The sequence below is a fragment of the Rissa tridactyla genome, chromosome 2, assembly GCF_028500815.1.
Source record: "Rissa tridactyla isolate bRisTri1 chromosome 2, bRisTri1.patW.cur.20221130, whole genome shotgun sequence".
Taxonomy (NCBI): Eukaryota; Metazoa; Chordata; class Aves; order Charadriiformes; family Laridae; genus Rissa; species Rissa tridactyla.
In genome coordinates, this window is record NC_071467.1 from 80,918,857 (window position 1) to 80,933,025 (window position 14,169).

Genomic DNA, 14,169 nt, shown 5'->3' on the forward strand with positions numbered 1-14,169 from the left:
TTTTAAACTAATTTAATGAAAATACTGTAATAAAAGATGTAGAAAGGGAAATCAACATTCCAGTGAAAGGCAAAATGTGAGTCAGAAACTGTAAGAGTTCCAGCAATTTATGTTTTTTAAATCCATCTGCAACATGGAGCAATAGCAGAGAAATCTGGAAGGGCAAATGGTTGCTTCCACCTCTGAAACAAGAACTTGTGGGTATTTTCAGAGCAGAAGCCTCGGTTTAGTGAACTTGTAAGCTATGGCATCAGGATATATCTTCCAACAGTGTAATTAAGAAGCAATTGATAGCCTCAGGCTGTAGAGAAACCACTGGTCTCATTTAACTTAAAATAATGAGGAGGGGAAAGGAAAGAATCTCCCAGGGGGACCCTTTGCTGACTCTTATTAAAAATCCTGTATCTATGAAGTGATTTAATCATATCGGTGTAAAGTTTTCTTTTACAGAGCACAGTCCATATCTGAATAGATGCTTGTGTGACCACCTGTTTCCTCTTCACACAGTGCTTTTCTACAGAAAGCACATTGATCGTGTGATAAGTAACATTAAATGCTTAGCAATCAAACATGCCATTGGAGCTGAAAAGAAGTGGCCATGACTCCCTGAGGACTACCACCAAGACAGAGACACCACCTATGGGCCACCTATCACGGTTTGAAAATCTCCCTGCGATCTCCAGCACCCAAACAACTTGGGAGACGGGGAGGGAGGTGGCAATGTGACCTTTATAAATAGCTGAGTTATGCTCGGGGTTGGGGTTTTTTGGGTTGTTTTGTTGGTCTTTTTTTTTTTTGTGGCTTGGATATGGAGAAGCACACACAGCCTGTGTGACTTTGAAAACTTTAACGGAAATGAAACAGGAAGCCAGATCCTCTCACAGCTTGTTGATCTATGAAGACGAGCTGAGGCTGTAGAGACTCATTTTCTGCCCCCAGCGAAAGAAGCCCGGGGAGAGAAATCCAGCTGGGAAGATCCTCTGGAGAGGAGATGCAGAGGCGGCACGACGGAAAGGCAAGTAAGATCAGAGACCAGTTCACCGAGCAAGAAAAACGGAGCAGAATTAACCACTCCAAGAGAAGCGTTGGTAAGTTCGCAGAGCTGTGCTCTAAATTTTGGCATCTGACCAAGCCGGTGATTGGCTATAGGAAGCTCCTGTTCTGCAGATCACAGTGCATGGGCACGATTTTCCCCTGTGCGTTGGGACTACACCTGACCTTGGTAGTCGTAATAAATGGGGATAAAAGGGGAAATGTTTCCTGACTGTTAAGAACGGACCTAGGTTTCCTACTTTTACCGGGTTGGATGCTGTTGCCTTTGTCTCAGCAGACCCTTTTCGCGCTCTTTTCAAATTGTTCATGTTCTTCGGGCTGTGGTTATAATCCTGCCGCTCACCTGCAGATAGAGGCAAGAACACAGCACTTGCTTCTGCTGCTGACTTGTGGGTTTGAACAGAGACGGTTAAAACGTCTTCACACTTGCTCAGTGCAGCTTTCAGGATAAGCTTTTGCTGTAATTGCTGTGCAGTCTCGTCTGGGTACAAGTGGAGGGAGGCAGTCACAGTCACGCCTGCAGCATGGAGATGCAGAAAAACCTGGCAGCTCATGTTATGGGCAAGTTCATAATGCTCCCCTAAAGGCAGGAGATACCGTAAGTATCTCTAAGTGGTGGAAGTTTGCCATCAGCACATAGCCTTGTCAGAGCATCATAAACACATGCAAAATGCCAGGAAGTCTGGAGGAACAGCATCAACCTGAGGCTGCTTCCAGTGGGAGCTCCCTGCAGCTCTCCCCTCGTGCCCACGGAGCCGCTGCCTCATCAGAGGCAGCGAAGCAGGGGAGGCATGAGTTCTGTGGAAAAATGTTGAATGCATAATTTAAGTAAGGCCTTCTCTAGCTCCCAATGTTGTTTCCCAAGGTATTTAGGGGAAGTTCACCCTTTCTGAAGCTTTCTGAACCCTTGTAGCAGCATGTTTCCCCTTCTGTAACAGAAACTGCCTTCCACTTAGCGGCTATTCCCCTTTTTGCAGTCAATCCCGTCTCAGACCTAGTTTGCTCTCTTTAGGATTACCCTAACCCTTCCTCTTCAGCTAACGGGAATGGCACGAGCCTGCCCCAACCAGTCCAAGACAGAGCACAGGAGGCCTCTGTGTTCCTTGGCTTGGTCTCACCAGGGCTGTCTGCACCGAGGAGGAGGGGGGCTCGCAGGGGAGGGAGGTGGGTAGAGGCTGTCCCCTTGCAGCGACTTGCAAGGAGGAGAGACAACGTTCTCCTGCCACAGCCCACAAATGGGAAAAGGTAGTGGAGAGCTCTCCATGAGTGGCTCAGGGAAGAGGTCCAGGAGGAGCTTAAGGAGGAAGAAAAGGCATACGGACAGTATTGGTTAAAAAAGTACTTCAAGAGGTTTCAAGTGAGTGATCTCCGATGGAGATGGATTGATTGCCCCAGGGCTTATTCCCAGCAAGAGCAGGTGCAGAAGGGCATAGGCTGTTCTCTAGATTGCACTGAAGTGCTGAATAAATGCCCCAAGATGAGAGCCAAGAGCAGAGAAGGGGGAAGGACTCACTGCTACGGGGCTTGACCTGCAGCATTTGTACTTTGCGTGTTTCATCTCTCTTCCCTAATGAGTCAGCAACCAGATAAACATTAACTTTCAGGCCTGTCTGCACAAAGAAACCACCTATTAAATCCCAAGATCTTAACGCAGGTTGGGGAGGGCAGAAAGAGGCAAATTTGGATTTGCCTGGAACGCTAAACCCCCAAGTGGCACCGACACTGGCCTGGTCGAGGCAAGAAGAAAGCTGGAAAGGGAAGCTGAAGGATGCGATCACCGTAGCCAAGACGTGGCTCAGAAACAAATCCCAGGTACCTTGGAGCCTTTGCAGGAGGATGCCTCACGAGCTATATCCTAACGGCATCTGTCCCAGCGGTGTCTCCTGAGACGCAGCTATGGTAAATCACAGACTGCGCCTCCAAACGGAACGCACCAGCTCACTGATGCTGCAGAGGAGCAATGAGCTGGCACTTCCAACATTATTTTTTGTTTCCGAAATAGATTTTTTTTGATGGAGCAGCACACAGCGCTGCACAGCTGACAGCTTTAGGCCTCTTAAGTCAACGATTTACTTTTGCTATTCTTAGCTCGTTTTTAAGCCTAGATTTTCTTTTACTTGGATAAGGGTGTTGGTGGCTTTCTGCGAGCGCACCTAAGTGAGCACTTGGCACACCGATACTTAGCAGGTTTTGTCTGTTTTGTTCCTTGCCCGGATTAACTGAGGCGGATGGAGAAACAACCTGATAGTCATGCCAGACGGTACAAATCTCTTCGCTGTTTCATGAAAAGTGTTGACTTTCTATCTCCAACCATTTTAATGTCATGCTATTTTAGAAAAAAAAAAGCAACCACCAACCCACAGAGCTAAGTTTGTCCTAGCTGTGCATTGGAGCAAACTGCTTATAACGCTGTAAAAGATTTAAGTCTGCGTCACTTGTTCAGACCATTACAATTCCCTTCTGTTTTCCCTGCAAAGTCCTTAGGGAGATGGAAGAAAACTGCTCTTTAATGTGTAACCAGGAAATGAATTACACGGGTCTATGCAAATTCTCTACATACAGCTGGGACAAATTACACCTGAAAGACTGCTATAAGGGAAGGTACCTGGCAAGGGGGAATTTCTTTTTTGCATGAATGTACCTCATCTTGTTAATGAGTGAATTAATGAGGAACATTTAACAATAGGAAAAAAAATAGGAAAAACATCCAGCAACTTTGAAGTCACTAAGTTGCGTTTAGGTGTCATGGCTAGATTTCAGACAGATGCTGATGACGTTGCTCTCTGTGAAGGGAACTGCTGATAGAAAAGTTAAAATCGTGTAGCGTGACACCAACGGCCAGATTCTCTCTAACCGCCGTCGGAGCTGCAGCCACCGCTGGCGGACGCAGCTCTCCGCTCCTTTCTCCAGCTGCCGACACCCTGAGGGATGGGTGACAGGCGCTCACCCTCCTCTTCCTCGAAACGGGGGATGCCACCACCTCGCTGCCTGCGTTACCCCTCGCTTTCGGGACGAAAGGAAGAGGCTTCGGGCCTTCTCACTGAAGAAGCCCCCACCACCACCACCACCTTCGCCCCGGTGCCGGGGCGGCCCGGCGGTGTCCCCGCCCCGGGGGACGGCGTTCGGCGGGTGGCCGGGCTTTGGTCGCCGGGGGAGGCGCAGGCGGAGAGCGGCGGAGGAGCGGGTGAGGCGCGGCGGGACGGATGGGGCGGCGCTGGGGGTCCCCGCGGTCGCGGCGAGGGTTTGGGTTTATGTGTCACTTCTTTATATCTTTATTTATTTATTTATTTTATTTTCCGCTTGACTCTTTCGGGGCTGTTTATCCCCCAGCGGCAATACCCGGAAAGCTGCTTCAAAGGTCTCCGCGGCGGCGCCGCCGGCGGTGTCGTGTCCCGTCCCCGCTTCCCCCCCCACAAGATGATGCCCAGGGCCGGGGGGGGTTTGGGGGCGTGTTTGTGGGGAGAGGCTGGCAGGCTGACAGGTCTCCTGGCAGGAGCTGTGTGCGTTTGAGATGGGTTTGGGTTGTGTCTGGGGACCGGGGCGCTCTCAGAGCGCTGCGCGGCTGGTTCCGGCGCAGGAGGGGGGGTCGTCGTAGCTGTAAATCAGCAACGCCGGGCATTTTCACGGCAGGTGGGCATTTAGGGTTTTGTTATTTGATTGTTTTGGTTTTCTGGCGGGAGTGTGCTTTGTTTGGTTGGGTTTTTCTTCTTTTTTCTTTTTCTCTCTTTCTTTTTCTCTCTTTCTTTTTCTCTCTTTTTCTTTCCTTTTTTATTTTATTCAGGTTTTTTCTTTTTTCTTTTTTCTTTTTTTCCCTTTTTTCCTTTTTCTTTTCTGTTTTTCTTTTCTCTTTTTCTTTTCCTCTTTTTCTCTTTTTTCTTTCCTTTTTCCTTCTTTTGTTTTTTCTTTTCCTCTTTTTTCCTCTTTTTTCCTCTTTTTTCCTCTTTTTTCCTCTTTTTTCCTCTTTTTTCCTCTTTTTTCCTCTTTTTTCCTCTTTTTTCCTCTTTTTTCCTCTTTTTTCCTCTTTTTTCCTCTTTTCTTTTTCCCTACATGTGGAATCAGAATTTATATGTTGCAGACTGGCTTCTGTTCCCATCAGAAAGGTGAAGGTTTAGGAAAAAAGGGATCAGAAACAAGCACATGATTCAGGAAGACTTGTGAAGATGGACGTGCAGACCCGTTCTGGTCTGCTTGCCAGTTGCTCGTAGCTCTCAGTATTATACATCTCATAACTCACTGTCAAGTGGTCTTTTAGACAGAAGATACCATGCCCTACCAGCTTGCTTTTCTGCTGTACGTTTTAGGATACGTTTCTGCTTTGATGGTTACTGGTCCAGCTCTCATTTTGCACTGCCTTTCATACCAACCAACTGGTTTGCTTTTTGGAGGAGCTGTACAACTTGTATTCAACTTGTACTTTCATTTTCTACATTGGAGACGGAATCAGATTTCTGTGGTATTTAGCAAGTGAGTTTTAAGCTAGTGTGCTTAATATGTGCAAATACAGTTATTCCCACTTCCGTCCTTTGGCCCACTCCAGTTTCTGCAAGTGATGAAACAAAGAGGTAAAGTGCGTGAAACAGGAAGAAACGACCTCTTTTGGTTTTAAATCTCAGAAAACTCCTTTCTAGTCTCTGAAGTTTGCTGCTTTGAGAATTTTATTTCATTACTGCTGGACAAATAATTTAATTAGAACTTGAAGGGGGCACCATACAGTAAGAGGAAAAGCTGCAATTTTGCATATCTATACAAAATACTACCGGGGTTGTTTAAGCACCAGGTGAAGGGTGTTAGAATTGATTCTCAAGGACAAAAGCAGCATTAAAATGCTGGTCAGCATATTGAATGTAAGTGCTTTTGTGGATAAATATCTGCCTTCAGATTTGGACTGCTGAAACAGTTGTTTAATTTTCACAGTTCTGAGTTTCTTTTTGTCATTGGGATATAAGTTTTTTCATTTCATTTAACTTTTTGGACCAGGTTCCCTGACTTGATGGTGTGGATTTCCCATTCAGCATCAGGACTTTCTGTCCGCCTTGTTTCTTAGATACGGCTTCCAGGTTAAATCCTCACATCCTATCTACCAAGGATATAACAACAAATATTAGAGGGTTTTTCAGTAACGTTGGCAGTTTTTCTTGAACTTAATGTCTGAAAATGATTGTCTTTGCATGATTAGCCAGGCAAATGAGTTTGAGATTTCACAAATACCTCTGTCTTGTACCTCCTGACCCCGAGCAGCTGAACCGTGGGAGTCCTGGTGCCAGACTGTGCTAGGGGAGACGAGTACGGTTATAATTTAGTTGTTTTGAAAACACGAGGGATAACCAGTGTTCAGGAGTCAAAAGGTTGTATAATTACACTGCTTTCATTACACTTGCATAACGCAAATCAGGACACTAAATTGGTGGGTGTGATGAGAATTGCATAAAGTTTATCTTAAGGAGCTTCTTCATTTCCTCTTGGTTTAGGCTGGGAATTTTTATTTTTTTTTAAATTACCATTGGGCCACATTAGTGCTATTCTAATGACTTTTTTGTTCAGGTATTACGACTTCTAAAGGAGCTACATTACTCTTAAACTCAAATGCTACTCGGAGTTGCTGTCTGGCATACGACCCTGAATCACTTCAGGATCAATCTTCTGCTTTGAGGGAATTTGGGAAAGCATGGTGGACACATGGCATCCTTTCTACACTCCTGGGCTGGTAAACGTGCTCTGTTGCTGAGATTTCTGGTGTGGCAAATGCTGGTTCCTCTCTGCATGGTTGCAGCACCAGGGATCAGGTATGACAATGTCGTGCCTCCCAGAAAGACAGAGAAGTAGTTATTTTTTAACAAAAATGTTGGTGTTTCATGATAGTAAACTGTCAGGACTGGTGTACTCCAGCCGCAGCAATGTAAAAGTGGTCAATGATAGTGTTAAGAGGAGAGTGTGTAGCTAGGGATCTTCTATCAGGTCTGAGGTGCTAGAGAGTATTTAGATTGTGTATTACAAAATTTGGTATGATGGAAAGATTTTTGCCTTTTTTTTCCCCCATGAACAGTATAACTCATGGTTGGGCTATCTGTTGCCTGATCGTGAAAAATCGTGTCAAAGTTTCGCCCCAGCCTAAGTGAGGAAAAAAAGGAGATAAGGGTGTTACTGCCCACTTGTTGAGAAGGCTCCAGTGAAGGCAAACATGTTGTAAAATTCTCCAAAACTGCTGCAGGCTACTTCATGAAGTTTTTAAGATTTTTTTTTTTTACATCAGCAGCTTTTAGTTTTAGTTTCTTCACGGCTTTATTCTGTCTTTGTAGTTTCTTCCCATTTTTTCACTGCTGAGGAGCAACACCATCCAGTTTTGGCGTGCTCATCCAGACCCCAGTGCTTGGGATTGCTGTGTAGCCTGTGTTGAGGTGCTGGAGGCTCCTGACAGAGACAGGAGGTGTGTCTCTAGCACCTGTCCCCCTGCCACTGTTGGGGACAGATGCCACTTACACCGCGTACCCATTCAGAGGGATGTGGCTAGCAAGGTGACTTGTGCTGCCCAAACATTCCTTACAACAAGCATTTCTCTGAGGAGAAGGCTGTGGGCTGAGCAGAAGAGTTGTTTGGTCTTGAGCTACATTGTGTTAAGGTGGAGGGCTGAAAATATGGGATGGTGTGGCTGTACGTGCTCAGTCTCTAGTGCTGTTGCTAGCTGTGCCTGTGCTCTTGGGCAAACCCTTCCCAGATTCCGTGTCCATAATAAATTGCGGAAATTTTCTAGACTTTTTGTGTTTAGCATTTATGTTGCCAGGGTGGAGTGGTCATCTTGGGTGAATGGTGCAATGGAAGTGGGAAATGTGTACCTTAGCATCACAGAATGGTTTAGGTTGGCAGCGCCCTTAAAGCTCATCTGGTTCCAACCCCCCTGCCCTGGGCAGGGACACCTCCCACTAGACCAGGCTGCTCAAAGCCCCATCCAGCCTGGCCTTGAACACTTCCAGGGATGGGGCATCCACAGCTTCCCTGGGCAACCTGTGCCAGTGCCTCACCACCCTCACAGTAAAGAATTTCTTCCTGATATCCAGTCTAAATCTACCCTCTTCAAACTAGTGCCCTGACATGGTGTGGTAGGTGTCATCAAGCCTGCCCTGGCATCTCTGCGGCGAAGAAGCATCATGGCAAGGTGCTTGGCACTGCCTGTGGGTCAGCTGCCACCAGGGAAATGCTGGCAAATTTTTAATTGCTGAGTTTGTGCAAAATCAGTCTTTCTGCAGACTTAAATACTTGTTTCAGGTCTGTCTGTGTGACAAAGAAGTGTCCTACCGGTCTCCCCCAGGTTTGCTCCAAGCACAGCTCCATGCCGTGCATCTGCCGGCCGTGCTTGGCCGTGAGCGACGTGCGGACATGTCCACTGTTCCTCAGTTCTGGTTTGTTTCGTGTCCCTTCCTGCGCACCACTGTCAGCTGTGACATGCTTGCCGAAGGCTGAGGTCTTAAAAATAGGTGATTTCATGTCGTTGTAGATCTTGAAAAATGATACTGCTGGGTTCCAGTGTTAGAAACTGTCCAGTTCTCTGTATTTTGTTTTCTTTGTTTACAAGTGAAAATAAGTTGTGCCTCTGCCAAGTGCCAGCCCCTTGAGAAGAGCTCAATATGCACTTCATTTTACAGGGCTGCATAATTTCTATTTTATGTAGACCTTGACACCTAACTGTCCAGTTTTTAGGCAGTTTGTGCAAATGCAGAGGTGTCAGGGAACCATGGTCTCTTGGTCCCTGTGACCAATGTCCGGAGCGCTTTGCTTGAAGCTTCTCTTGGCATCCAAGTGTCTGTAACAATATCAAAAGTGCATTATCAACAATAATAATGTGGCTTTTACAAGCAAAGAACTTCTACCTGGAATATTCTGGGTTCTTGAATCACATTTTTATGAAATGTTTGTACTAGCTGTGACTTTAGTATTACACTGAGTATTAAAACTGAAATTTAAGTTATTTTGATGCAGTCAGTTTTACCTTTCAACATGCTGGTTTTGCTTCAGATTTTAGGCAAGAAGTGCCTGGTAATGGCGCTCTCAAAAAATGGCAAGGGACTCGTTTGCATGTGAGCTAATTAAGAAATGCCGGTTTGAAACTGTTGCCCTTTAAAAGATGAAGATAGAGCAGGGTTTAAAAACCCCAGCTGCTGCCATCCTAATAGCGTTAGCTCTGCAGAATAAAGCTGAAGTTTTGACTTTCATCAGGCTGGACGCTGAGCGGCAGGGGGAGAGAGAGGGGCAAGACCAATTCCTGTCATTTGCGTTCAGAGTGATGGCTTCGATATTTTGCTTTCTGTTGCCTTTCCTTTCTGCTTCTAATCTGTCTCGGAAAGAGGGAGAGAGAGAAGTAAAACTCCCAAGCAAACAAATAATGCAGCTGGAATAACCTCTGCACATACCTAGTGGGAAGGCATGGGCTGTGTGATCTGACGCGCCACCGGGAGATGTGAATTATTTGTTAATTATAAATTAGATGAGATTATGAATCCATATGAAAAATGCACAGCTCTGCGTGGTGTGCTTGCAGGGTCTGGTACACCTTTGGAGGGGGCTGTGCTCTGAAGACAGAGATAAAATCTGTGTGGTTGAGGGTCCAGCAGCCAGACCTTGTACGGAGATGGGAATGCCGAGCGACATGGATGCAGCCTGATCGAAGGGGGGCGGCTTTCAGAGCGGAGTCTTTACCTGATGGCAGTTGTATGCACTGCCTGTAAGAATTAACAGCTGTGACTGACACTGCTTAGACAGTAAACAAGCTCAGATGAGGTTTTTTTTGTTTGTCATGGGTTACTTGAGGCTACTGTTGTCCAGGCTATCACTTGGGATAACTGTTTATTGACAGGTAGAAACTTAAAATTCCTCAGACTGTCCTGCAGTGTTGTGCCAGCCAAGTTCACTGGCATTTCTTGCTGCTCTCTCCTCTGGGCTACAGCACTTCAGCAAGGGGTGCCTCGAGGCGTCAAACCTCTGCTTAGGAATGAGCCTGCTGGTGACCACCAAGGGGCTGGGGAGTCACCCGGGGCCATCCGTGGGGTGTTTTGTCCCAGGAGCGCTGCCGGTGGAGTCAGATATGCAGCTTGTTTTCCTTTATGCTGCTTGCACTGATATCTTTCCCAGGCGGGTTTCTGTTGACATTCCTTCTTCCTCAATCCAGGTGCCTTCCCACCTCCTCATGTGCAGTTGGAGGGCTCCTCTGCTCTGTCACTTGCCATCCCTCCTCCGGTGCCGACACGGTGGCCGCTGCTGCAGGTCTTGCAGGAGTTGCAGACCCCACCAGTCCCTTTCTTTGGGGCGATGGGCAGTGGGCTTGAGGAGGTCCTGCTCCTCCATGGTGGCAGTGACCCTGGTGCCTGCGCTGCCGGGGAGGTCGGGCGTGTGTCCAGGCAGGGTCCCGTGGCGGGGAGCCCTGGGGAGGGGACAGCCACCGCCCTCTGCCTGCAGAGACCTGGAGGGATGCTGCCTGGGGTACCACCCAGCCTCCTTAGCACCTAATGACTGCACATCCTTGGAGTGTTGGGCTGTAGCTGTCTAGCAAACAAGATTTTTAAAAAATAGGAGGAAAATAATTCTTATTGCTAAGTGAGACTTCATTATTTTTTTCCCCCATAAGCAAAGCTTCGGTTATCTAGACGAATCAACAGAAAAACCCATGGTGGGTATTCACACCACTTAGCCTATCAGCTAAACTTAAGTGTAAGAAGGTGTTCAGGAGGGAGATATTTCCTTTACTCTGTCAGTTTGGATTCAGCACGGCAAAAAGAAAAAAAAAATTACAAAAGGCATTTTGAGAGTTGCGTTTGCAAATAGATAAACCAGAAACAAACATGAGTGGCTTTAGGGATGACTCAACATACAGCTCAGCAGCAGGCATAAAAAGAATCCTTAGAGTGGGCTTCCTTCAAATAATAGATTTAGTGCTTTTACGTAAGTTCTGTTTGGAGTGTACAGGCATTAAATACCAATGCTGAATGAGGACGTATTTTTTTCCACATTAAAAAAAAATAAATCATTGCAGTAGCAGAAATTTCAGAGGCTCCTTCTTTAAAAGGAGGTTATTTTATTTTTTCATTATTTTTTACTCATACTTAGCAATAAGAGCTTTAAAGAAATGTTTGGTTTTTGTGGCATGAAAAGCTTTTCATGTGTTGCTCTGGACTGTAAATTCTCTGAAGTCTTCTCTCATGTTTTTTCTTACATAAATGGAAGTGTAGCTGAGCTTTATTCATCTAAAGGTCCTGGATGAAGCACCCTGTGCCTTAAAAAGGAAGCTCAATTATACAGGAGATCAAGAACTGAACTTTCCTTTTGTTCTTTTAAGCATCTAGAGAGAGGAGAATGGTATGTGCAGGCTAGGGCGTGTGTTAATATCTTGATTATATAGATGAAATCGATTTTGTAAAGGTAACTCTAATAGGGTATTTTGTAGATACTCATGCAGTAAGTAAGAACCCGTTATGCTTCCTGCTACAGAGTAGGAATACGTAAGTGTCACAACGGGATAGATACATTAACAGCAGCAATTTGGGTCCTGTTGATGATCAGTGCAAAGGAGGCTGCCAGCCTTCCTGCTCTTATTTTCCCTGAAAGACCTTTGAAGAAAGAGGACAAGGGCTGAGAGAGCACTTGGGACGCCCACGCAGGACAGCTGTATAAATAAGGCCTCAGAGCTACCAAAACTATCCATTTTCTAGGTAATTGCGTGATTCTAGTTATGGTTTGGGGCTGGGATTCTGTTTTGTTATTATTTGGAGTAGAAGTGGAGATCTGATCAGCAGACATGGTTGAACTTTTCATAAGTCACTGATGATTACCATCTTTGCCTGTAAATGATTATCTTTTTCTTCTTATATCAAGTACAGATTCTCATCTTTAGTTGTTACGTTAGAACAGATGAATATTTTCATAACAGGTTGGCTTTGCTTTGCTCTGTAAAGGAAGGGGTTTGTAATGAAATAATAGTTACTGAATTAAGCAGTGCTTCCCACATACCATGATTTGTGCTTGATCTGTTCTGTTTTCTGTAGTTTTTCATTTTTTTGGCATGGCGCTGCTAATAAAACGGGAAATCAAAGACTTTGTAATCACTTGGCACTACTTAAAATGGCATGTTTCTCTCGTCTAAACTGTTACGGGGTGTAATCTCTTGTAGTATTGAATTTTTATAATTAATAGCTCTTTGCTCTGTCTCCCTCTTGGCTCAATCAGTTGAGGTGTACATGCTCATGTGTGCATCCAGGCATCACGCTGATGAATGCTCCATAAGGATGTTTGCTTGTTTTCCCTTAAAAGATGGAGTTAGCCAATTTTATAGCATACCTCGGTACTGATACTATGTAGTCTGGAAAAAAAGTGATGTGCCGCTGCGCAGAGAGCTCTGCAGGCACACACTGAATGCAGGAGGCAGACTTGGACCTCCATGCCAAGCCTTGCGTCTCTCAGTGGAGGGGTCTCTCTTCCTACCTCTGGGTCCGAGAGAGGAGGGAAGAAGGAGGGATACGGGCGGGCAGCAGAAGGGTTGGAAGAGGGGGATCCCAAAGCCTGCCTCCCTCTTTGAAGGAGGGGATACCTGTTTTTTGGGAACTAGGAACATAGTGTTGTGTGATGGGAGTATGAAACTTGGCCACTTTATGGTAACAAGTAAGATGTCCTGCTTTCAGTACCAAAAAGGCTGTGAAGAGGAACGTCCTGAAAAGAAGTTACGTGGTCAGCTTTTCATTTTGGAAGACACTCTGTTATCTTTCTGATGGCCTTGTTACAGGGAGGGAGGAAAAAAGTAAAAAGGTGAATGAGCCATCAGACAAGCTGGAATATTAGATTGTGCTTTGGCTCTGCGTGCAGTGCTGCCTGCTAGTTCCCAAGCTGATCCTTTACATTCTGCGTTTCATCAGTTACACATTTTTTTAAAGTGGCAACCTCCAAAAAAGTTGTGAGGGTGTCAGATGTGGAGCTAATCCTTTAGAGACTCTTCTTGGGTTACTTGTGAAAGAAGCAGATGTTGCAGATGTCTCTTACTCATCTTTTTTCTGGCCTTTTTTGTTGTTTGGTTTTTTTTCCTTTTTTTTCTTTTTTTTTTTTCCCCCCCCTTTGTGTCTCTGCTGCTGGCTTGACTTTGTGTAGGGGTAAAAGTTTAAAGTTTGGCCCTGGCAGGAAGCTGATGATGTGGTATGAAAAGAAAACACGGTGTACCTCTTGCAGTGTAAGATAAACGCTGCTATCGGCTCCTGCTTCAACTCCATTCAAACCTCTGCTCATCCAAGTTTCTGCTTGGAGCTGTCTTAGAAGTCCCAGGGCTTTATGCTCTGGTGTGGGAGATGAGTTGGTCCTCCCTGTCTCCGCACGGTCAGTCTTCAAAGAGACGTGAGCCCCAGCCGCCGGTCGCAGCACCGACGGGCTGTCGCTGTCTCCTGAGCAACAGGATGAATTGTGCCCGTATCCCAGGGAATGCATTGGGTTTAAAAATCCGTGGGTTTATTTTACTCCCCCCTGCCAGTGCATTATTAATTTAATTGCTCTTTGATTTCTGAAGAATTTTGGAGGGGGCAGGGAGGGGGTGGAAAGGCCTATTTTAAGCTGCCCTCTTCTTTAATTCACGTCTCATTTGTGATGTATTTTTACCAGCGGCACTTCGTGATCCAGCTGCCACTTCTAAATGTCATTTACTTGAATAAAAAAATGTAATTACATTTCTAAGTGTGACATAAGCACTGAAAGTAGTAACTGAATCACTAAGTGCTGTTTGAACAGCAACTTTCCCATGACAGGAGGCAAGGTTTATGAAGTCCAGGGAATGCTGTAATACAAGTGCAGCAAAAATACTCAAAATCACTTGTTTGCAGGCTTTCCCACCTCCCATTAGGCTTTTTATTAGGGAAATACCTACTTATAAATCTCCCGTGCTAATTAAAAATGGATAAACAATATTCAGTTATATCTCCTGTTCTCTGACACCAATTTGTGTTTTTGTTTGAAATCAGTAAGCCAGTGCTTCCCAGAGCTCCTTGAGGAATAGTTACTCATGTGCCTTAAAGGGAGGCTTGTGGGCCTCCAGTAGGTTTTTTTGCAGAACTAATACCATCAAAAGCTTTTTCAAAAGATTGTTTGATTCAACTTAAA

At 45.5% G+C, this 14,169-nt stretch overlaps 1 protein-coding gene across 5 annotated transcripts in view; it reads left to right on the plus strand.

Annotated features, from left to right (window-relative positions):
- Positions 1–801: 801 nt before the first annotated feature.
- OTULINL (OTU deubiquitinase with linear linkage specificity like) overlaps positions 802–14,169 on the plus strand; it is a 36,604-nt gene continuing 23,236 nt past the window's right edge. The window contains exon 1 of one of the 5 annotated variants that reach the window (XM_054192164.1): positions 802–1,088. In XM_054192164.1, coding sequence (XP_054048139.1) covers positions 992–1,088 — 97 coding nt within the window. In that variant the 5' untranslated portion in view covers positions 802–991. Of the gene's footprint in view, positions 1,089–4,052; positions 4,238–6,270; positions 6,837–14,169 lie in introns of those variants that run through there. The other 4 variants (XM_054192161.1, XM_054192160.1, XM_054192163.1 and 1 more) reach the window with 4 other exon arrangements.